Here is a 22,252-nt window from a genome sequence, read left to right as displayed (position 1 = left end):
TTATCATTTTTCTATAGTGGGTAATCTATGAATTGGAATCAACATTTTTTAAGAATAAAGGGCTGGAACGATAGCACAGCGAATAGGGTGTTTGCCTTGCACATGGCCATCCCGGGTTCGATTCCCAGCATTCCATATGGTTCCCTGAGCACCACCAGGAGTAATTCCTGAGTGCAGAGCCAGGAGTAACCCCTGTGCATTGCTGGGTGTGACCCAAAAAGGAAAAAAAAAAAAGAATAAAATACTAGGAAAAATTGCATTAAATATTGTAATCATGTTATTATGTTAAACTTTTATTCAGTTATATGTGTATATATGTGTAAAGATATAATGTATCCCACATAAATTGCTTTGTTGATAGTGTGACTTGATAAAGTAGAAAATAACAAACCATATACAAAAACCATACAAATATTCGTTAGGTTTCATGTGTTAATTCCTTTATAAGACTTATCTGCAGGAAATATTCTAAATTTGCAAAATTCTATAAGCGTATTACAGATTTTTGCATATAAAAGCAAATTAAAACCAACTTTAAATGCTCAAGTATAGCAAATTGGTTAAATAAACCACTTAGTTGTTTAAAGTGATAATCATATCACTTTATTATAGAGGAAAATACACTTATAATAGTGAATTTTAAATAAAGTAAAATTCTGAGTAGTAATCTACATACTACCAAGTACTGAGAACTATGCTAAATGCCTTTCCTTTATTATTCCATTTAGCCTTTATAGTGGCCCTGTGAATTATCACAGTTTTACAGATAATCATAATTTTTCAACAATTCCTAAACCTATCATTTCTAACTACATGTAGTTAGCTCAGATAACACAAATTAGGTGCTCAGTCCCCAAAACTGCCCCCACTTAATATGCCACTTTCAACTAGTCCCTTCCTGACTAACCACAAATTTAGGGGTTATGACATTTGATAATTTGCTAGAATGGCTGACAGAACTCAGAAAAACACTATGGTTAAAACATTATAAAGGACACAACTCAGTCAATTAAAGAGAGGCGTAATATGAGTTGTTGAGGGTATGGTGTAGAACTACCATGTTCTTTCCAGGATCATCCTTCACATAGGGGTGCCCAAACCTCTTTTTTGTTTGCTTTTGGGGCCACATCTGGCAGTGCTCAGGGGATCATGTGAACCAGGGCTCCCGCATGCAAAACATGCCTTCCAGGCCTTTCAACCATCTCCCTTCACATCTTTTCATATGGACTCAGCATGGTTGATTAAATCATTGGCGAGGTCACAAGACTCAGTCTCCCTTCTATTCCTCTGAAGATGGGCGAACCCCTCTGAAATCTTTAAGAACTCATATTTTTTACAGTACAGTATTAAAGGCTCGCTTTGAGTCATCTCGTTAGCGTAAACTCAAGTATGGTTGACAGGGACTTTTTATGAATAACAGACACCCTGTCACTTAAAATTCCAAGGAGTTTAGGAGCTCTGTGCCAGGAACCTAGGACAAAGACCAGAAATAACTTTTGACTTTAGACCATACCAGGAGATATTCAAGGGGCTTCTTCTGGTGCAATATTCAAGAGTCTACTCCAGGCAGTGCTCTGAAGACCATTCGGTGCTAGAGTTCCTGCATGCAAAGCATGTGCTCCAGCCCTTTGACCTATCTCCCCCTCCTTTCTTCCAAATATTTTTTATATACACTGAGGCATAGAGAGGTTGCTCAAAGGTCACATACTATGTGACCTTTTAGATTTAAATATTTTTAAATGCATATGTATAAATATGTACTTATACAAAATACTTCAAGATACTAAAAACATTGGGGAGGGTGTGATTATAGTAAAAATACTTTTCTAGGGGCTAGAGAAATACTACAGCTGTTTGGGCACTCGCCTTGCACATGGCTAGCCTGAGTTCAATCCCCGACATCTCATATGGTCCCCTGATTACCACCAGGAGTAATTCCTAAGTGCAGAGCCAGGAGTAACCCCTGAGCATCACTGGGTAGGTGACCCAAAAAGGAAAAAGCAAGAGCTTTTCTAGAAACCCAGGAATGTAACCCAGTTATTGGTTGTGTACTTTGCATGTCTGAAGCTTTCTGCTTGATCTCCAGTTTCAAATCTATATACTAATTTTTTTTCTAGTAGGATTGCTAACATATATGTATAACATAGGAAATCTAACTTTCACTATAATTTAGAGTAGGAGAGCTGCTTTTTTTGACCACTCTCAATTTTTAGAACACTAGAACTAAAGGCCAGGGACTTTGAACCATAAATTAAACCTGTCCAAAATCATACCATGGGTTAATGGCAGAGCTGAAGTAGAATCCAATTCTTGTTTTGTTTTTGTCCCAGTTTTCTAGCGATCCTCCAGCTACACTTCTGGCCTGTGTTCATATAGATTAGATATGGGCAGGGTATAGTTTCCACATTTGTCCACCATTCTGGCACTTCACCCAAAGTTTTTGATTATAGGAATCTCCAATCCCTCTTTACACTGAGCCTCAAATTTTGGCTTGAAGACCTCTTGGCCAAAAGGTCAACTCTATGCCACCTCTCCAACCTAAGCTTGTCCTCCAAGAGAGGGAGATAAAATGAGGACATAGTCTCCTTTTGTCAACCCCTCTGCCCAAGTTACCACAAAAATTTCCTCCCTACAGGGCTCTGTGGACTGCCCCACTCTGGAATTTGAATATGGAGATGCAGATGGGCACGCAGCAGAGTTATCAGGTATGAGGGACCTACAAGGGATGGAAATATGGCTGGGAGGAGAATGCAAGGGCCTGAGAGGCTCTCTGGCAGCAATTCTGTTCTCCTTGAGTTGCACTGAACAAAACCTGTCCTCCACATTCTCTCCTCTCCCTACTCTCCAGTGGTAAATACCTCTTTGCTTTCCCAAACTTCTTTGAATTCCTCTTTAATATGATCTTCTCCAGTCTTCCATTCAGTCATTCTTTCCTGCTTACCCTTAAGTAACTTTGGGTGCACCCTCAAGTCTGTTTTCTCTCCGTCTTCTCCCCAATTCTTATCTCTTTACCTCTTTATCTCCTATCTACCCCTTCACAGGCCCTTCACAGGCCCTCTTCAGCTGCCTTCTTCTTTTTCTTATTTCATCTCTCTCTCTTATATAACTCCACCCTCCCCAATATACCTGGCCTTATTAAAATCTCAACAGTGTCTGAGGAAAATGTCTGTGACAACAGGGCAGCTAGAAAGGTTGGACATGTCACCTGCACCCATCAGAGTGGAGCTCTGCCCAGATTGAGTGCTGGTTAAAGGTCTCATTCTTCCAGTGCTGAGCAACTTCTGCTGGTCTGGATTTTTAGCTGTATAATGTGATCTCCTCACATTAAGGGATACCACATTACACGTGCTGTGAATGCCAGTTATTAATAAATGAGCTTTGGGTGGAGATGGTGTGAAAGTTAAATATTCTGTCACATGGGAGAGGCACTTTGAGACATGCTTTTTCAGACAAAGGAGACACGCATTTTTAAAAGAATATCTTGTGAATAAGCACAGGGAATAGATTTTCTGGTGAGTGACAGAAATAGAGAGCTAAGTTTAATATCCATCAAAGGATTTTAACCAGAAGCAGAGTATGAGTATATGTAGGGGGAGGGAGAGAGGCGGAGGAAGGGGGAGAGAAAGAATGGAGCAAGGGAGGGAGGGAGGAAGGGAGGGAGGGGGAGAGCGAAAGAGAGGAAGAGAAGTGGTCAAAGAACAAGATCAGTTAGTAATTCAAAGAGTAGAAAACCAAATGGCAGTAAATATATGAAAAGATAATCAAGTACATTAGTAAATGGTAGAAAGCAAATTAAAATGGTGAGCTATTGTTACACATTCATTACACCTAAAAAATAAGAAAAAAATATAAGAACCTGAGGTTGGAGAGGGTACAAAGAAATGAATACTGTCATACACTGCCAGTCATGGGGGAGCAGATTATAGAACTGAAACAGTTTGGTTATAGCTAGCAAAGTCAAGCAATATATCATGAGCCAGCAGTTCTAGAGATGTGCACACCATGGAAACCATTGGGCATAAGAAAACATGTACACTAAAACATTAAAAAGTTTTAATAAAAGAAAAAAAGGAGTGAGGAAGAAAAGAAAACTTATACAAAGATAGTTACTTTACCCATAGTGAAAAATAAGAAACAATTGAGAGGAACAGATAAATTGTAGTAGTATATCAATGTAGTAAGTTACATTAAAATAGCTGACCTATATAGTTTGCTCCAGTATCAGTAAATATTTAAAATATAATGTTGCAGACCAGAGAAGATGACTCAGAGAACTAGAGCACATGTTATACTTGCAGGATCCCCAGCCTTGATTCCTAGTACCACAGTGCCCCCCGCAAACCCTGAGCACCACCAGGTGTGCTACCCATCTCCAAAAATACTATCAAGAGGGGAAAGAAGTAGTAACATAAACAATGTGATTACTGCTTGGATGAAACTTTTTCATTTGTGATTTAAAAGTAATTTTATTAAAATTGAATTAGCGGGGCTGGAGAGATAACACAGCGGGTAGGGCGTTTGCCTTGCACGCGGTCGACCGGGTTCAATTCCCAGCATCCCATATCGTCCCCTGAGCACTGCCAGGATTAACTTTTGAGCACAGAGCCAGGAGTAACCCCTGTGCATCACCAGGTGTGACCCAAAAAGCAAAAAAAAAATTGAATTAGCAAGAGACATCTCTAAACATTGCAGATACAGAGGCTTTTGAAACTCACATTCTCATAGTTCTTGATTCTTAATTCTAACGGATGCTTATGATCCAGGGGGAAATGCCTTTGCATTTTCTTATCTGTTTAAGGAATTAATATGTATGAATTGACACTAACTTAAAAGCAAATGTTATCAAATGTTATCTCCCCAGTTTTTTCCAATGGGATAGCTTTCCAAACTCAGATTAAATATTTTTAATTTTATTTTGGTTTTGGGTCAGATATGACTGTGCTCAGGACTGCCCTCAGGGGTCACTCCTTGCAAGGCACAGGGGACCATTCTCTGGTCTGCAACATTTGAGGTGCCAGAGATCAAACCCAAATCATTTGGTCGCAAGGTAAATCTCTCCAACCACTATCTCTTCATGACTAAAGAATTTAATATTCAGGGATGAGATTTGCTTTTTTGTAGTCTAGGATTCTGGAACTCAAAAGCCTTGGTTTCCAGACCAGGAGTTTCTAAACTCTCAGCTAACTGGCTGAATAAGGGAATTTCTCTTGCTTTGTGAATTGGTTGTTCACCTAAATAAATTTCTAGTAAGGTCGAAGTTGAGAAACTTGTGTTTCAAGGAAATCTGATCTATAACCTATTAATTTCTCTACTTAAGTTCTTTATCCTTTTTAAGATAAGGGTATTGGTATAATATTGTGGTTTGTGTATGTAGGGAAGGCTATTATTTTCACAAGCTCTCTGAGTTTGTATTGAGAAGTTGCTGTTATGAAGTTATATTTTTCTGGGCATAAGCAGCCCTTTGGCAGCCATCGCTGCTGTCTGTGTAGTTTGCTGTTGAGTCCCCTGGGTGGCCGTGGGCAGGAACTTAAATTTCTATACCCTTCGAGGAAACCCAGCAGAGAAAGAATGAACTGGCTCCAATGCTGAGTAGCATCTAGTATCTACTCTCCAGTTAATGCCCTCGCTCTGTAAATAACACTAGGATCCTGCCTCTAAACTTCAGGAATTGTACTGTCTTCTTCCCTAGAGACAGGATAGCCCCAGAGTAAGTTGACAGACAGGATTGAAGCCCTAGGTAACAGGAGTAATGACATCAAAACCTTTCTGCTTCAGCCCTCTTGGCCCTCATCAGATGTCAATGGCTGCCTTTTTTGCCATAACAGCCAGCTGGCAAGAGGAGGACAGGTTTGATAGTTTAATCACCCAGGGACACAAGTGGCTATTTTTAACTGCTCTTAAAAGGGAGGAAGCTGGCTCTGGATCGAATCAGACACAGGAATGTGTTGGAAACCTTAGCTCTTTCATGCTACCCTCTCCACACCAGGCCCCTTCTCTAAGAGTTTGACTGTCCTATCTTTCCTACCACAGAGTTGTATAGCTACACGGAGAACCTGGAATTCACCACTAACAGGAGGTGCTTTGAAGAAGATTTTAGGACTCAAGGTGATTGTCAATTTTTATTTCTGTAGACCTGCCTTATTCCTTCATGATTTTCCAGTCTATTCTAGAAAGATCTTTTGCAAAGCATAGTGTGATCCATCATCATCATCTCCATACCCATGTAACTTCTCCATCCATGCTTGTATATAGAATACAGAGTTCCTATACCTCAAATGGAGAAACTGTGAAATGGAAGCAAGAGAAACAGAAGATCATGAGTCCCTTTCTCTCATATAGCAAGGGAATAGTGGGATTGTGAGAAGGGGCTGTGCCATGCCTATCCCAGCCCTTGACTTACTGTTCAACCCCTGCCTCCCTCTCAGTAGCATGTAATAGTAATTTCATGTACTGATACTTTGAGCTTCTGAGACCTTTTCCTTACTTGGTCAATGATAATTCTTTTTTCAGCTTAATAGATGTATAGCAAATACCCTGTGACATGGAGGGTAGAGAAGAAGGTGGATTTGCAGTAGCTTCAAAGAGCTAACAGTGCAGTAGCAGAGGGGAGGGATGTGCATCAGAACACTGGCTAAGGCCAAGAGACAGTATCATAAGAGAAGTAAAAGGACATATTGGGGGATAGAGCCTCTGGCTGGAGCATCTGCAGGACAGAATTTTTTGTTTCCTCTAAGATGGGATAGAGGTCATTTTGGACCTCTAAGGAGAAATAGGAATTGACTATGTAGAGACCAGAGAACTCTAGGAGAAAGGCAGAGTACAGCAAGTATAAGCTGCATGTGGAGAACAGAAAAGATGTGGAAGAAAATGAGGTGCAGTGTGGGGTCAGGTCAGACCCTGAAGTCCTTTGCTCTTGCCACCTTGTAATATTTCTCAGCCAAGCTAAACTAGGACCACTTTTGAAGGGAAGTTGTTGGGGACTGTTCTGTTAGAGGGGTGTACTCTCAGGAGACTTTCCAGAAAGGGGCGGCAACAGCTGACCCTAGATATCTCCGATCTTCTCTTCCCAGTGCAGGGCAAAGAATGGCTGGAATTGGAGGAGGATGCTCAGAAGGCCTATGTGATGGGACTCCTCGACCGGCTGGAGGTGATCAGTAGAGAAAGGCGACTGAAGATGGCCCGCGCCGTTCTCTATCTAGCACAAGGTGAGGTAATGGGAGAAGAATGGAGACTAGGAGACATAGCAGGAGACAAGCCACACTGGAAAAGCAAGTCCCTACCTCTCAGGCAGCCACCATGTGCTAGGAGTAACCTGCTACTTAGGAGGAAGATGTAATCCCGGGAAACAGTTTTTTTCTTACCAGTTATGCCAGAACTTCTCTGAGAGGGCCTTTTCCTTTATCTGTGACTATCCTGTATGTTGAGATTAGAAGGTTAGTGTTCCCAAGCTAACAATGTAGGACCAGTCACAGAGAGCAGACTTAAGAGGTCATCGATGATTGCATTGGAGCTAACCTAGTGATTCCTTGCCAACTCATTCCAGGAATCTCTGAAGGACCCTTTCCCTACCTTTGTCAGCCCAATTATTAGATTAGGATGGTGGGAGATAGTCTTAAAATCATGAACTAGGAGGCCAGAGAGATAGTACAGTGGGTAGGTGACTTGCCTTACACATAGCCAACCCAGGTCCAATCCATGGCCTCCCATATGGTCCCTCAAACACTGCCAGGTGTAATCCCCAAGTGCTGAGCCAGGAACAACCCCTAAACATTGCCGAGTGTGGCCCAAAAACGAAAACAAAAAGGTGGGGGGTGGAATAATTAGTACACTGGTAGGGTACTTGCCTTGCACACAACCAACTCAGGTTCCATCCCTGGCACCTCATATGGTACTATGAGTCTTCCAGGAGTGATCCCTGAGTGCATAGCGAGAAGTAAGCCCTGAGCATAGGTGGTTGTGGCCCAAAAAACAAAACAAAACATCAAAAAAGGACCATGTGGTAGGGTAGAAAGAACTAATATACCTCTTCCTCAATCCTTATGGTGCTGTCTGGTAATTTAGGCACTTTTGGGGAATGTGATTCAGAGGTTGACGTGCTGCACTGGTCCAGGTACAACTGCTTCCTGCTCTATCAGATGGGAACCTTCTCGACCTTCCTGGAGCTACTCCACATGGAAATCGAGTGAGAAGCCTAAGGGGAGGGCTGGCCTAGAAAACTGTTTCCCTTCCATGTACCTCATGCCCTGTGCTGGTCCCCTCATTCCTCATTGAGACCTTGTAAGAAGCTGAATCTGTTCTCAACTCAAACCAGAGATATTAGCAATTTCTATCCATCCAACTGTGCTTTCCGTGATTCTGTCTCCCTCAACTGAGGTTGGGTTCATCAGGAGTGCCTGCCCCACTTAGAGCTTCAATCCCAGTCTTCAGGGCCTAACATGGGCAGGTTCTCTTTTTATTCAGACACCTCTCCAACTCAGCCTAAATCTTGAATCTAAAAGGGGAACTATTCTATCATAGAACATGGCCCCAAAGGGACAGGACTAATTACCATGGTTGTGTCTCATAACTATTGCTCTAGAAGTGAATTTATCTGCAGCTGCCACTATTATGACCCCTTAATTTATCTCCTGTATATACCCAAGGTTAATTGAAAGCAGTACATAATTGGTCAAGTGTTTTTTAGCATCTATTTTATGTCCCACACAGTACTAGGCATAGTGGGGATGTAAAGCCATATCTACAAAAGTATCCCACATTTTTGCCACATTATTACCTGCCCCATATCATTACCACCAGTCAGGATTTACCAAGACAGCAGGGTTCTATAGGCTCTTTTACCTTTGACTAATTTCTTCAGTAGCTATGGAGACAGGTAATGGCAAGTACTCATGTTTGTGTGTTAGATAAGAAGGAACAACACTGTTGTTAAGGCCTTGTGGGTTCTCCATCTCTCCTTCTTCCCCCATGGTAGCAACAGCCAGGCTTGTAGTAGTGCTGTTCGGAAGCCGGCCATCTCCATTGCTGATAGCACAGAGCTCCGGTAAGTCCATGGGCATGAAACAGGTTGGGTAGCACTGGTCCACCATTTCCCCAGTTCACAGTCCTCCCCAGACCACTGGAAGTTATTTGTTCTCCTGGGTCGGGATCCTACAGAGACTATCTCAGAATGAAGTCCATGGCTATGGGCTGGAAGCTCCCTTGGAACTCCTTATGACCTCTTCTATAACTCCAGGGTACTGCTGAGTGTCATGTACCTCATGGTGGAAAATATTCGCCTGGAGCGAGAGACTGACTCCTGCACATGGAGGACAGCCCGGGAGACCTTCCGCACTGAACTGAGTAAGAGATGGCACTTAAATGGAGCTAGGGTGCTTCCTCTCTGATAGAGGAGAGAAAATATGTATCTGCTTCCAGGGAGCAGACAGCCTCCCATCTCCTTTTAAAAATTTACATCCTTAGTACCAGGGAGATAGCTCAAAGGGCTGAGCGCATGCTTGTTTGCTTGTATGCAGGAGGCGTGAGTTCAATCCCTCGTACCATGGTTCCCTAAGCATCCACTGGGAGTAACCCCCAAGCACTTCCAGGTGTGGTCCAAATACCAAAAGAAAATTCACATCCTCTTTTTTAGAGGACTGGTGTTGTGAGTCTCAAGCACTAATGGCTGACTCAGTTGTTCCCTGTCTCTGATCTCACAGTTATGTGTTTAGTTTTTCTTGTCAAAAGTGGGAGTTAACATCCCTCTCTCATTCCATTATTGGTAAGACACTTGTCTTGTATGCAACATACCTTTTTGATCTCAGCACCAGATACGGTTCCCAAAACACCTCTAGGGGTCACTTCTGAGTACAGAGCCAGGACTAGTCACTGAGCACTACCCTCTGTGTCTCTAACTCTGCCCCCCCAAAAAAATACAAACAAAAAATTACTTGAATCTCCATAAAAACAGAGAGAAACTCTTTTCAAATGCAGTTTCACCAGACAGGTATAAAACTCTATAAGATATTTCAGAGAGTCATTGATGTGAGAAAGTGAGGTCTGAGTTCTTCAGCCAGAAAACATAATATTTATTAATGGTACTTCTAGACTGCCACCCACCCCCAAATTTGGGACTCCTCCATTTAATCTCTATGGACTCTGTTTCTCCCCTTGAGAGACTTCCCTTTGGGACTTCCGTTATATCTCCTTGTTTTTGGGAGAGAAGGCGGTATTTTTGGTCTACATCAGCATCAGCTGCATGCGAGGCAAATGTCTTTTTTTTTTTAATATGGAACCCTTCATGAATTTGCATTTCATTCTTGTGCCGGGGCCATACTGATCTCTGTATTGTTCCAATGTTAGTATATGTACTTCCAAAGCAAACACAAATGTCTTAACTCCTGTCCTATCTCTTTGACCTCTCCATCTCCTTCTCCAGACTGAATACTCAATTCTACAAGGGAAATGAGAACTTTTCTCAGTGTTCAGAATTGGGGTTACCAGGGTAGGCTTTCAGTGACCACTTCCTTACTTGCTTGCCTCTCTCCATACCCCCAGGTTTCTCTATGCATCATGAGGAGCCTTTTGCCCTTCTTCTCTTCTCCATGGTAACAAAGTTCTGCAGTGGCCTGGCCCCCCACTTCCCCATAAAGAAGGTTCTCCTTCTTCTCTGGAAAGTGGTCATGGTGAGTAACTGTTTCTTCCCACTCCCTTCTCAGGTCAGTGGTGCCCTCTTCCATTTCAGTTTTTTCTAGTCTGATTCTAAGAGTATGGAGCTGGGCAGAGAAATAAGGCAGCAGTTAACAACAAGGATATCCTAGAGAAGGCAGAGATTCCAGGTCAGAGCAATTTACCTGCTTCTATTGAATTGATGAGAGTCTCACTGCACCTCACACTGAAAGCTGACATTGCAGAAAAAGCACGCTGAGTAGGGAGACCTAACATCTGCTGATACTGATAAACCTCAAGCAACTCTCTATCCTCAATTTCTCTAGCTTTAAAATGGGGGATTATACCCTCTCCCTATCCAGAAAACTAAGACAATTTACAACTACAAATGAATGGATCAAGAAGTTGTGGTATTTAGACATACTATGCAGGTATTTAGACAAACATATATGTGGTATTTAGAATACTATGCAGCTCCAAGAAAGAACAAAATCATCAATTTGCTGCAACATGAATGGAGCTAGAGGATATCACATTGAGTGAAATCAGTCATAAGGAAAGGGATAGATACAGAATGACCTCATTTATGTGTGGAACTTAAAGATACATAGTGAAGTAGCAATAAAGAGTCAAAGGCAACATAGGGGAGAACTAATGAGCACAATTAAATTTGAGGAGGCGTTGGAAGGGAGAGCATTGGGTCCTTTGGAGGAGGGACGTGTGTACACTGGTGATGGATGTGGTGTTGGTATTATTTGCATGAGAAACTATTATTTATAGTATAAACCACAGAATCTCAATTTTAAATAAAAATTAAAGATAAAATGAAGTCCTTCTAAATGTATGGTTGCAGCTCTGTTCCTTATATTCAAACTGATCCTTGATTTCTGGTTCCCACTACATGAGGTAAAAATATCTCCTCCAGGGTAGGCCTTCCAGGGAGACATACCTCCTGATTACCAAGAAAAATGAATGATGAGAAGTTTTTAGCATTTAAATATGCTCCTTAAAAAGATCCAAATCTGAAGAGATAGTTCAATGTTTTTTTCATGCAGGGGACCCACCTTTGATTCCCAGCACCACATGGTCCCCTGAGCACCATCAGGTATGGCCCCCAAATAAAACTGGATACCCAGTTTCCTGATTTTCAGTGGAGAACCTCAGGAGTCCCTTTCCTTACTTCTAGTGATGTTGCTAAGTGCTAGGTTAGTAAGTAATGACTCTGAGCTCCGCACGCTGGGGATAGTGTTCGCCTTTGCTCCTTCTTTCCTTATTCCCTAATAGAAAGGAGTCTGAGGGCATTAGAAGCTGTGGTTCTTCCTCTCCATCCATGTGTTCCTGACTTTCCTCTCATTCTTTCTCTTCTCTTCCCCTTAGTTTACCCTTGGGGGTTTCGAGCATCTGCAGTCTCTAAAAGTGAAGAAACGGGAAGAACTGGGCCTGCCTCCTCTGGCTGAGGACAGTATCCAGGTGGTGAAGAGCATGCGAGCCGCCTCCCCGCCTTCTTACACACTTGACCTTGGGGAATCTCAACTGGCACCACCACCCCCCTCCAAGCTTCGAGGCCGCCGTGGTTCTCGAAGGGTACGAACTGAAGTAGACTATGGAGTTTTGAGATTGACTGAGATGCTAAGCTAATCTGTATGTGGTAGGCAGGATAGTAATTGAACAGCTCATGGTTCCCCTAGTCAGTCCTGAGAGACCAGCCTGAGGCCTTGGAGGAATCTAAGTCTCTCAGCCTTGAGCTCCTGGCTGGCATGATAAAACACTGATACACATCCTACAGCCATCTCTTGTTCAGAGGTCACTGGCTTATACTCAGCACCTGGAATTCCCTGGTGTCCTACTCAACAATTACAGTACAATCTTGGGAGTAGAGATCTGGGGCACCCAAATTGGGTTCCTAGCAAGACTATGTACCTGGGGTAAAGCACTTTATCATTTTCACAGCAGCTACAAAGGCTTGCCCCGAGCCAGCCATGGTCCTCTTTGGTTCTGGAACCAGAGACTGGCTTTATAAGATAACTGCTTAGGGTTCTAAGTATAGTCTGTATCTCAGGAAAGGTCAGAATGACAAGTTAATCTGAGCTCCCAACAGACTCCCCCAACTCACCTGTCTGGTCTACCTGCTTTCCCCATCTAAGATGAGACTGAACAGTTGCGCTCAGTAATTTCATCTACAGCATCTGCAATTTGATTTTTTTAAACCTTTTTTTTTGTATAAAGTGATGCTTACTCACTGTAGAAAATTTGGAACAAATATAAAAATGTGAAGAAGGAAGAAAAAACTCACCCACAAGCTTGACAACCAGAGGCAGTCACTGTTAACTTTTTGGCCTATTTCTGTCCAATTTTTTTTCTTTCTGCTACAGGATTGAAAATTCCAAACTGACTTCCCTCTGTCTTAGCAGTCAGCTTCTGTCCTCCGCTTCCTCAGCCAACCAGCTGGTGTATGCTCATAGAAGGCACATTAATTAGATGTTCACCTAAGCAGAGCATAATTAGGAAGGAAAGTACTAGTGAAAAGAATAGGCATTATTGCTCTCTAAAGCTAAATAACTATAACTTTAGGCTTAGTTCTGCTTTATTCTCTGGCCAATGGCTTGGCTGCCTGAGAACTACTTGTCTTGGGATTGGACCTAAGGGTTGAAGTGGGAAAGGGGGTAATTGTCACAACTTTTGGGTTGTTACCCCATGGTCCTTGAAGTATAGCCACCCATGGGGAAGTGGGTGGCCACAGACAAGGGTGCATAGGGTGCAATCTCTGTACACCTTCCCTCCCCTCCAGCAACTCCTCACTAAGCAGGACAGCCTGGATATCTACAATGAAAGAGATCTCTTTAAAGCAGAGGAACCAGCCTCAGAGGAGGAAGAGGAGTCTGCTGGTGATGGAGAAAGAACCTTGGATGGAGAGTTAGACCTGCTGGAGCAGGACCCACTAGTCCCCCCTCCACAGTCACAGGGTCCCCTTTCTGCTGAGCGGGTGGCCTTTCCCAAAGGCCTACCCTGGGCTCCAAAAGTCAGGTAGGTTTTATAATACCAGGGAGCTTGAACTTTGGGGTTCACTCACAGCCCAAGTGCTTCAGTGCACCGTGTAGTCCAGTCTAGTAAGCAGGGCTGGGAGTCAGAGAGATATTGAACAAATGAGAGCAATGCACCGTCAGGAGTGGCCTCTGAGCCCTGAGCCACAAGAGGGCTCTAAGCACTGCTGGACTTAGCCCCCAAACCAATAAATAAATAAAATAAATTAGGCTGGTAGTCAGAACTGGGTCTGAAATGTCTGCTTCTGGCTGCAGTATTCCCTGTTGCTCCAGTCCTGACTGGAGGTGTGGTAGCCCAGAAAGTTTCTCACTTACAAAGTTTGTATATCTTCTTTTTTTCTGAAATTCACCTCTCCACTGTCCTCTCAGACAGAAGGACATTGAACACTTCTTGGAGATCAGCAGAAACAAGTTCATTGGATTCACTCTGGGACAGTAAGTAGCCAGATGGTCTGGGCTAGCCACAGAGTGGGTGTTAGAGACCTGCAGAGAAGGAGGGTTGGAATGATAAATGTGGCCTGGTAGAACTATTAGGCAATCGGCAACTTCCAGTAACAGCGTGGGGATATTTTATTCCTTTTTTTAAGAATGAAAAGGGTGAGAAAACAGAGGGAATAGGTGTTTATGTGAGTGAGGGGGGAAAGGCAGTGAGCAGGGAGGGAGCATGAAGAAGGGAGAGAGAAAATGAGAAAACATCCTTGAGATCTTTCAAAGGATTTTTTTCCCTCTCAGTTTCCTGCAACTTTAACGTTCTTAACTTAATGTTCTTGCTGTATAGGACCTATAGCAGCAAGTTGTGGGTCTACCTTATGAATTTTACTTTCCTCGTGTAATTGGCTTGCATGGTTGCTAGGGGTCCTTCATGCATGGTGGGCTAGTCTTATTTGTAGAAGACGTGGTCATAACAGGTTCAGCAGATCTAATTTTCCTCCCCTCACCAGTTCTTCCCATTGCCTCTACAAAAGCTGAGAGTTGTCACTACTTATGTTTCACTGTCAAACCTGCCTTTGGGCTGTGTGCCCTTTTAAGTGGTAACTTACCATTTTTGGAGAAAGTCCCCAAAAGACTCCACAAAAGTACTATTTTTCAGGGACCAGAGTGATAGTACACCTTGCCTTGCACATGACTGGTCCAGTTTCTATCCCTGGTACCCCCATCAGATCCCCTGATTCCCACCAGGAGTGATCCTTGTCTGCAGAGATAGGAGTAAGCCTTGAGCACAGTTAGCTGTGACCAAAAAAACAAAAACTAATTTTCAGGAAGCAGATAGATCAAGCAGTTGGAGAAAATGATTTGCATGCAGAGACCCTAAATTCAATCCTCAACAACCGCTTGCCCCTCCCCCCCCCCCCAGTTCAACACTATAGGGCCTGAGCAGCACTGCATCACTAGATTGAGCTTTGATCCTCCAGGTCCTCACAGTTGGGCCAAGTATAGCCAATCGTGATACCTAGACTCCCTGAGCACTCTTGGGAGACCTCCACCCCATAATTTTCTAATTTGGGGAGAATATTGAAAATGCCATATTATTGTTCTTTTTGTTCCTGAGGCAATGATGGGAGGTTTGGAAGCTTTCAGAGGAAGACCAGAGGCTGAAAGTGATATAGTCCATGTGACTCCTGGAGGCACTGATAGCTCTCTCTTCTTGTGAAGCTTCTGATCTGCTCTGCTTTTGCATTTCACAGGGACACGGATACCTTGGTTGGACTACCCAGGCCTATCCACGAGAGTGTAAAGACCCTAAAGCAGGTGAACAGGGTGGGCTCTTGGTCTGCAGGGAGCTGTCAAGGCAAGCTGAATTACCAGGGTCCTGGGTGCTGGGTATGACTTTTCAACCAGACACATACTGAGGCTGTTACTCTACATTTCCACTGCGGGCAGTCTGACCAAAGAGGACATATCTGCTCACATGCCACTTACCCAGTTTCCTACATTTAACTAGATAAAGAGTTCTTTCCTCTTCTCTTTCTTTCTTTCTTTCTTTCTTTCTTTCTTTCTTTCTTCTCTTCCTCCTCCTCCTCCTCCTCTTCTTCCTCCTCCTTCCATACCTCCTCACCCATACTCTTTATTTGTGTGTTTTATTGCTAACAAAATGCAGGACAGTGGTCCAGGGATGAGCACCTGTTCTTGTACCCTGCCCTGGCACTTTTACTGAGGGTGAATACTCCAGTACTTGCTGCTCTTTGACAAATACAGAAACATGGGATAAACAGGAATACTGTGAAACACTGTTCAGTGTAATTGCTGTGAAGGTGAATAAGATTTCTGCCTTAGAGTTTGTGATCTGTTCAGGGTGACAGACCCATAAACAGGCGTTTTCTTGTCCCTGGGGAAGTTATTCAGGAGGCAGGCACATGTGTGACTGAGGTCCTCAGCCTCTTGGTGTCTTATGTTCCCCAGCACAAGTACATCTCCATCGCAGATGTTCAGATCAAGAACGAGGAGGAGCTGGAGAAATGCCCCATGTCTCTGGTGAGTCAGGGGGTCCTGCACAGCAGGAGGGTGGAAGAAATCTGTCTGCAGTGCTGTCAGAGAGCATGTGGGCCTGCTGTGGTCTCTTACTGTGTTCTAGGCAAGACAAGATCCCCACATTCCTAATATAGTCAAGATAGAGGAAAACTCTGGGAGGCTGTCAGAGGATTGAAATGCAGTGGATAATAGAATGGCAAGATAGAAGTATCTACACATAAACTGATCATCAAAATAGGTCACCTCTGAGAAGGTGATGATTAAATAATATCAGAAGAATCAGAAGGCCCCAACCACATAAAGAATCAGAAGGCCCCAACCACATAAAGATTCTAAGCAGAGCAAGCAGCCTTCCTTAGCAAGGTGAGAGCAAGTTCACAGTGTAAGAGAGAGAAGGCAGGTAGGCCAGTGTGACGAACACAGGCACAAAGTGTGAGTGTGTAAAAGATGAAGACAGGGAAGTGGCTTAAGGTCTCTTTATTCATAATGCATGAGTAAAGCTAGGGAGCTTAAGGTTGATTCACGATGCAAAGGGAAGCCACTGGAGACTGTAAATGACATTATCTGATTTTTAACAATAGGCTTCTCTGTAATGACTGACCAAGAAAGAGTGGAAACAGGGAGATCGGTTGGGAAACTCTTCAAAGAGTCAAAAAGAAGGTTCAAGAGATGGCTCAGTAGCTAAAAGCTGTCTTACAAGAGTAGAGGGGTTGGAGCGATAGCACAGCAGGTAAGGCATTTGCCTTGCACGTGGCCAACCTGAGTTCGATTTCCAGCATCCCATATGGTCCCCTGAGTACAGCCAGAAGTGATTCCTGAGTGAAGAGCCAGGAGTAACCCCTAAGAACCATCAGGTGTGACCCAAAAAGAAAAAAAAAAGACTAGAGTCATGAGTTTGATTCCTCAGTGCCACCCACGTGTGCTGTGTGATTCCTGCTCTCTTGTCTGGGTCTCTGGCTGCACAACAGTGTCTGACCCCTGGTCAACACTGCAGCTAATGATGTGTAAACCGCAGCCAGCAGTATGACCCATAGCTAGCACATTTGTGAGTACCACAGCATCCCCAGAGATCACAACAGAATGTTTGTGACCAGCACAAATGAATAAGTCTGATTCTGTGAGATGCCCCACATCCCTAAAAAAGCATCGCAAGGAAGTCTATACAATCTCTTTTCATTATGACAATAGCAACAAAAGGAAGGGAGTAAAAGTTTAAATAAAAGATGATGTTGACCTGGAAGGGAGTGATAATTGTGCAGAGAGTGGGAAATGTATGAATTTGGTCTCTATTTAGACATGTAGGGACAAGGTAAGAATAAATACCATTTGCCAAGATAGCAAATTGTGTTTTATCAAGAGTCCTTTTTTATTAGTCTCTAACCCATTAAACACATATGTAGTCAAGCAATTGTTTATAAAATTATAGAGTTCTCGAGAGAGGAATTACTTAGAGAAATAGATATGGGGACAGTTAACTTATGCATAGTGTTAAAAGACAGGGTTCTCGCTGAGGTAATCCAAGGGGGGAGTAGAGAGAGAGAACAGGTTGGAGCTCAGGACAAAACCCTAGAATATTGAAGGTGAGAGATTCAGGAAAGCAACAGCAAAGAAAAACACTCAATGAGATGGGGGGAAAACCTGGAGAATGTAAGGCCATAAACACCAGGAAAAGTTTTTCAGAAGGTCATGATCAGCTGTGTCAGATGCTGTAAATTAATGGTGTTGAATAAATCAGTTTCCCCTTAGATTGATACCCTGAAGATAACTAGTAATTCAGAAAAGAGAACCTCAGTAGTGTGCTTAGGTGGAATGTGTTGGAACTTCTTCTTCTATTGGAAGTAGATTGCATGGAAGCTTTATAGTGATGAGAAGCCTGGAAATAGGATGGCAGTCAAGGAAGGATTCCAGCTCAAGGGGGGTGTTTCATAGGTATGAATGTGCCTTCAAAGATCAGCAAGAGAAGATGTAATTCAGAACTGATGACTTCAGCAGAGTGAATACGTACAAGAACCCCAGCACATGTGGGAAATTGGCTTCTGATAGAACATGGGCAATGTAGAAGGAAACTAGAGACTCTGGTAGATTTATGTTGAGAAGATGATGTTGCCCGGGTCTAGCTGCTTCTTTTTTTTGTCATGTAAGAAAAGGTCAGCAGCATGTGGAGAGACTTGGATTGTGGGACAAAGGGGTTAGTTTCTGTTTAGAGAGGAAATGAGATGAAGTAAGTTTTTCAGAAATCAGGTAAGTGGATGTGCAGGCAGTGCCAGGATTTACTGAATGCCCACTTAGGACTAGTATCCATCCAGTGGGCTATAGAGATAGTAGAGGAGTTAGGGTACTTGTCTAGGAATAGGCACTCAGCGTATTCTGGTCCTCAGCAACAGCAGGAATAACTCCCAAGCTCAAAACCAGGACTAAGCCCCAAAATTCTGCTCTGTGAGGCCCCAATCCTGGCTAGGTTCTGACCCAGCTCCTAGGTGGAATTTCTGACTTCTGATTTAGCAGGGGATGTGGAAAAAATTCTGCATTGATTCCAGATAATGAGAAAACTGGATATCATAGCTTCAGGGCTGGCAGAGGTGGCTCAGACTGGCCCACTAATCCTAGAGAAGAAACTAGGAAGGTGGGGTTGGGGAGGGGAAGTACCCAATGTTATAAGGTGAATCATTAACATAGCTAGGATAAGAAGCTAAGCCTGACTCTCAGCTCAGTTCTCTTTTCATACCACTTTTCACAACTAAGATGAAGCCTTTGGTCACCTGGACATGGCCCAAGCTAACTGTCTTTTCTCCCTTAGGGGGAGGAAGTGGTACCAGAGACACCATGTGAGATCCTCTACCAGGGTATGCTGTACAGCCTCCCCCAGTACATGGTAAGAATGCCCCTGGGCTAAGCTGCCCCACTCTGCTGCAAAGAACAGACAACTAGCTAGTCCATAGTCATTTGAGCTGAGTGTCTACCCCTAGAGTGTCTCACCCTTTGGGCAAGGTTCTCTAACAGATTAGAATCCGGACCTTCCTCCAAAATTCTCCAGGCCCTCTGGCAGGGTGGAGAATAAGGTGGCGTCTCTGTGATGTATTGGAAGTTTACTATGGTCTGTTGTACCCTAATGGGGTTTCTTTAAAATTTCCCATAATCATCTCATAATTAAGATATTTTCATGCAAAACCCAGTATATAAAAAATTGCTATACAGATCAAACATTTTCTTAAAAGAAATCATAAATTAATTTTCTATAAATTCATTTGTTTCATTTTGGGGCCACACCCAGTGATACTTAGGGGTTACTCCTAGTTCTGCACTCAGGAATTACTCCTAGTAGTGCTCAGGAGAGCATAAGAGATGCTGAGGATCAAACCCAGATTGCTATGTGCAAGGCAGATGCCCTACCTGCTGTACAGTATTGTTCCAGCCCCCATAAACTTACCTTAAAACAAATTTTCCATGACTCCCATGTTTAGTAGCATGATGTAAGAATCTAAGTCCGAGATAGCCTTAGGCTGGTCATGGTAAGGAAGCTAATGGTTAAGGTCAGAGGGAAAAAAAGATTGAGGTGGACTGGAGAGATACTACAGTGATTAGAGCATTTACCTTGCACGTGGCCAACCCAGGTTCAATCCTCAGCACTCCATATAGACCCCAGGCCTGCCAGGAGTGGTTCCTGCATGCAGAACCAGGAGTAAGCCCTGAGCAATGCCAGTGGTGGCTCAAAGAACAAAAATGAACAAACAAGTGAAAGAGTGAGGCAAAAGAACTCTTGCTTAGCCCTGGTAGGCATCACCCCTCTGTGCCTTGCACACTCCTCTTTGGAAAAAAGAAGTCTTAAAGCAGCAGAACAGGCAGTGAGCTCCTTCCTGGCCCTCTCCTTTGTCTCTCATGATAAGGCACCTGCTTGCCCTTCTAGAGACTGGGCACTTGATCGCTGAAGAACTTAGAGAAGAGCTTGGCCGAATGGGATGGACAGGAATGGGGTTTTCGTTCTCTGCTTCCCAGATTGCCCTGCTTAAGATCCTGCTGGCTGCAGCCCCCACCTCCAAGGCTAAGACAGACTCTATCAACATCCTGGCGGATGTCCTGCCGGAGGAGATGCCGTGAGTGCTTCAGCGGACAGCTGCTGGACGCTGGCTGTCTTCTCCATGGGGGCTCCAACCCCTAGCCCACCTTGTTAACACACAGAAGGATCGTCTCCAAAGAGGTCTTCCTCCCCACACCAGCAGCCCATCATGCAGTTCTCTCTGCTATGCTCTTTTCAGCTCAGAACTGAGGGTCTGGAGGGCAACATCTGTGCCAGTGGCTAGTTACTCGGGTATGTGGGTGCACATTGCCAAGGGGTGAGCTTGCCAAAGGAGAAAGAGAGAAACTGAGAGAAAGAGAGGAACTTTCTCCAGACATAAGTGGGAACTTCGGAGGTTTCCCTAGCACAGAGAGTCTCATGTCCTAAATCTGGCTTCTTATGTAGATAGTTTCCTACCCAAACACCTCTACATGAGACACTCCCTCTGCCCCTTCTCTTCTCCCTGTTGTAGGATCACTGTTCTCCAGAGCATGAAGCTTGGCATCGATGTGAACAGGCACAAGGAAATCATTGTAAAGAGTATTTCTGCCCTGCTCCTGCTACTCCTCAAACACTTCAAACTGAACCACATTTACCAGGTGAGCCACCAGAAATCTCTTCCCAGGCCCCAGAATCCTCCAAAAGGCCTTTACAATCCTGCAGAGCATCTTTCCAGTTTATCATGGTCTCATTCAGGGAATCTAGAGACCTGCTGCTCAAACTTGGGGCTAAGGGATAGGTGGGAGATGGTGAACTTTTCTAGAAAGATCCTTGGAGCATTGTCCCTAGATTGTGGGTCAGAATCAGCTCTTTGGAATTAATATACCTAGCCAGTTATTAAAAGTAGTGAAAGATCAGATTCAAACATTTTACTTAGAAATAGCAGGAGAGAGTAGGTTGAGCATTGTTTTCTATCTGGGAAGCACTTTTTAAAAAATATTAGTGATATAATTCTGAAGAGGGCACAGTTCTGGCTCTTAAGGGGTTTGATGTAAAGAAAATTATATAAAAATAGCCAGTTAAGGATCATAAGTGGTGTGATGCAATAAAGCATTGGCTGCTGTGCAAACACATACTCCAACCTGACTTGCTAACCCGAGCCCTAAGGGAACATGTTCCAGGAGAAACCACCAGCATACAGGAGTGTCGAGGAAGAATAGGACACATTTGAAAGAGGAAAGCCCTATATTTGTGTAGGTCCAGAGGGGACAGAGCAGATATCTTTGGGGAGGAGTTAACTCTGGGGCTGGAGGAGGAGGTGACCTAGCTCTCAGCCAGATGCAGATCAGAAAGCCTGTGATTAGATACAGTGTTGTGGGCCTACCTCCGGCCCTCTGTATGAAGCCTCTCTGAGATGCCCATGTGGTCTCATTCAATTCTAACCCTATGAGCTGACTCATATTTACTCCCTTATCTAGTTGAGGAAACTGAGGCCAAGAAGTGGTAACCTGCATCCCCATTCCTTGACATCCCAACAAGTTTGAATTTGATCCCATGGGCATTACTGAGATGCGGAAAATAGGTGCCGTGAATGGATGACTCTTCATTGAGCCCACGAGGAGAGGGTGGATTCTCATTCCTACAGAGATTATTTCATTTTCCTCCTAAGAAGTCAGAATCTAGCTTGAGGAAGGAAGAGTGAATCCTCAGAGTTCAGGGAAGCTTCTTCAGGCTGTATGTTCATGGCACATTTGTTATAAGCAGGAGACTTTCTGTTTGAGTAACTTCAAAGACATCTCGAAATGTGTCTGGGTGTTCTGGATACTCCCACTTCTGCAGTGTTTGCTAAGCAGCAGTAGAGCTGGGAAGAGGAGGGGTGGGTGGGAGTTAGCATTCTCAGTGAGAACAGAGAACAAGGGATGTACGTTTTCTGACTGTTTCTCTTGGTGGGAAGCATGTGGAAAGACAGACAGGTGGGTGGCTCCATGAGCCTTAGCAGTGTGCATCATTACCAGTGAATCCTGGTGAGGCCACAGACCCTCCTCAAACTGAAAAAAGGGTTTCTATCACTTTTTTGATGTTTTTCAGCCCAGACTTGAAAATC

General features: G+C 43.7%; 1 protein-coding gene and 1 non-coding gene across 4 annotated transcripts in view; one reads left to right on the top strand and one right to left on the bottom strand.

The window, feature by feature from the left end:
* The window catches only part of STRIP2 (striatin interacting protein 2), a 56,410-nt gene that overhangs the window by 3,357 nt on the left and 30,801 nt on the right, over positions 1-22,252 (top strand). Inside the window, exons 2-16 of one of the 3 annotated variants that reach the window (XM_056118303.1) lie at positions 2,636-2,705; positions 6,031-6,105; positions 7,076-7,205; positions 8,062-8,182; positions 8,972-9,040; positions 9,233-9,339; positions 10,534-10,661; positions 12,022-12,228; positions 13,433-13,668; positions 14,055-14,120; positions 15,371-15,434; positions 16,086-16,157; positions 18,952-19,026; positions 20,148-20,245; positions 20,681-20,807. In XM_056118303.1, the coding sequence (XP_055974278.1) occupies positions 2,636-2,705; positions 6,031-6,105; positions 7,076-7,205; positions 8,062-8,182; positions 8,972-9,040; positions 9,233-9,339; positions 10,534-10,661; positions 12,022-12,228; positions 13,433-13,668; positions 14,055-14,120; positions 15,371-15,434; positions 16,086-16,157; positions 18,952-19,026; positions 20,148-20,245; positions 20,681-20,807 (1,645 nt within the window). Of the gene's footprint in view, positions 1-2,635; positions 2,706-6,030; positions 6,106-7,070; positions 7,206-8,061; positions 8,183-8,971; positions 9,041-9,232; positions 9,340-10,533; positions 10,662-12,021; positions 12,229-13,432; positions 13,669-14,054; positions 14,121-15,370; positions 15,435-16,085; positions 16,158-18,951; positions 19,027-20,147; positions 20,246-20,680; positions 20,808-22,252 lie in introns of all 3 variants that reach the window. The other 2 variants (XM_056118301.1, XM_056118304.1) reach the window with 2 other exon arrangements.
* On the bottom strand, positions 10,259-10,362 carry LOC130027851 (U6 spliceosomal RNA). The gene has a single exon (XR_008793074.1). It is a non-coding gene; the product is annotated as a U6 spliceosomal RNA (small nuclear RNA).

The sequence above is a fragment of the Sorex fumeus genome, unplaced genomic scaffold (assembly GCF_029834395.1).
Source record: "Sorex fumeus unplaced genomic scaffold, SorFum_2.1 ptg000037l, whole genome shotgun sequence".
In the NCBI taxonomy this organism is placed as follows: Eukaryota; Metazoa; Chordata; class Mammalia; order Eulipotyphla; family Soricidae; genus Sorex; species Sorex fumeus.
Note: the sequence above shows the minus strand (reverse complement) of the source record. Positions and strands in the feature narration are given on the sequence as shown.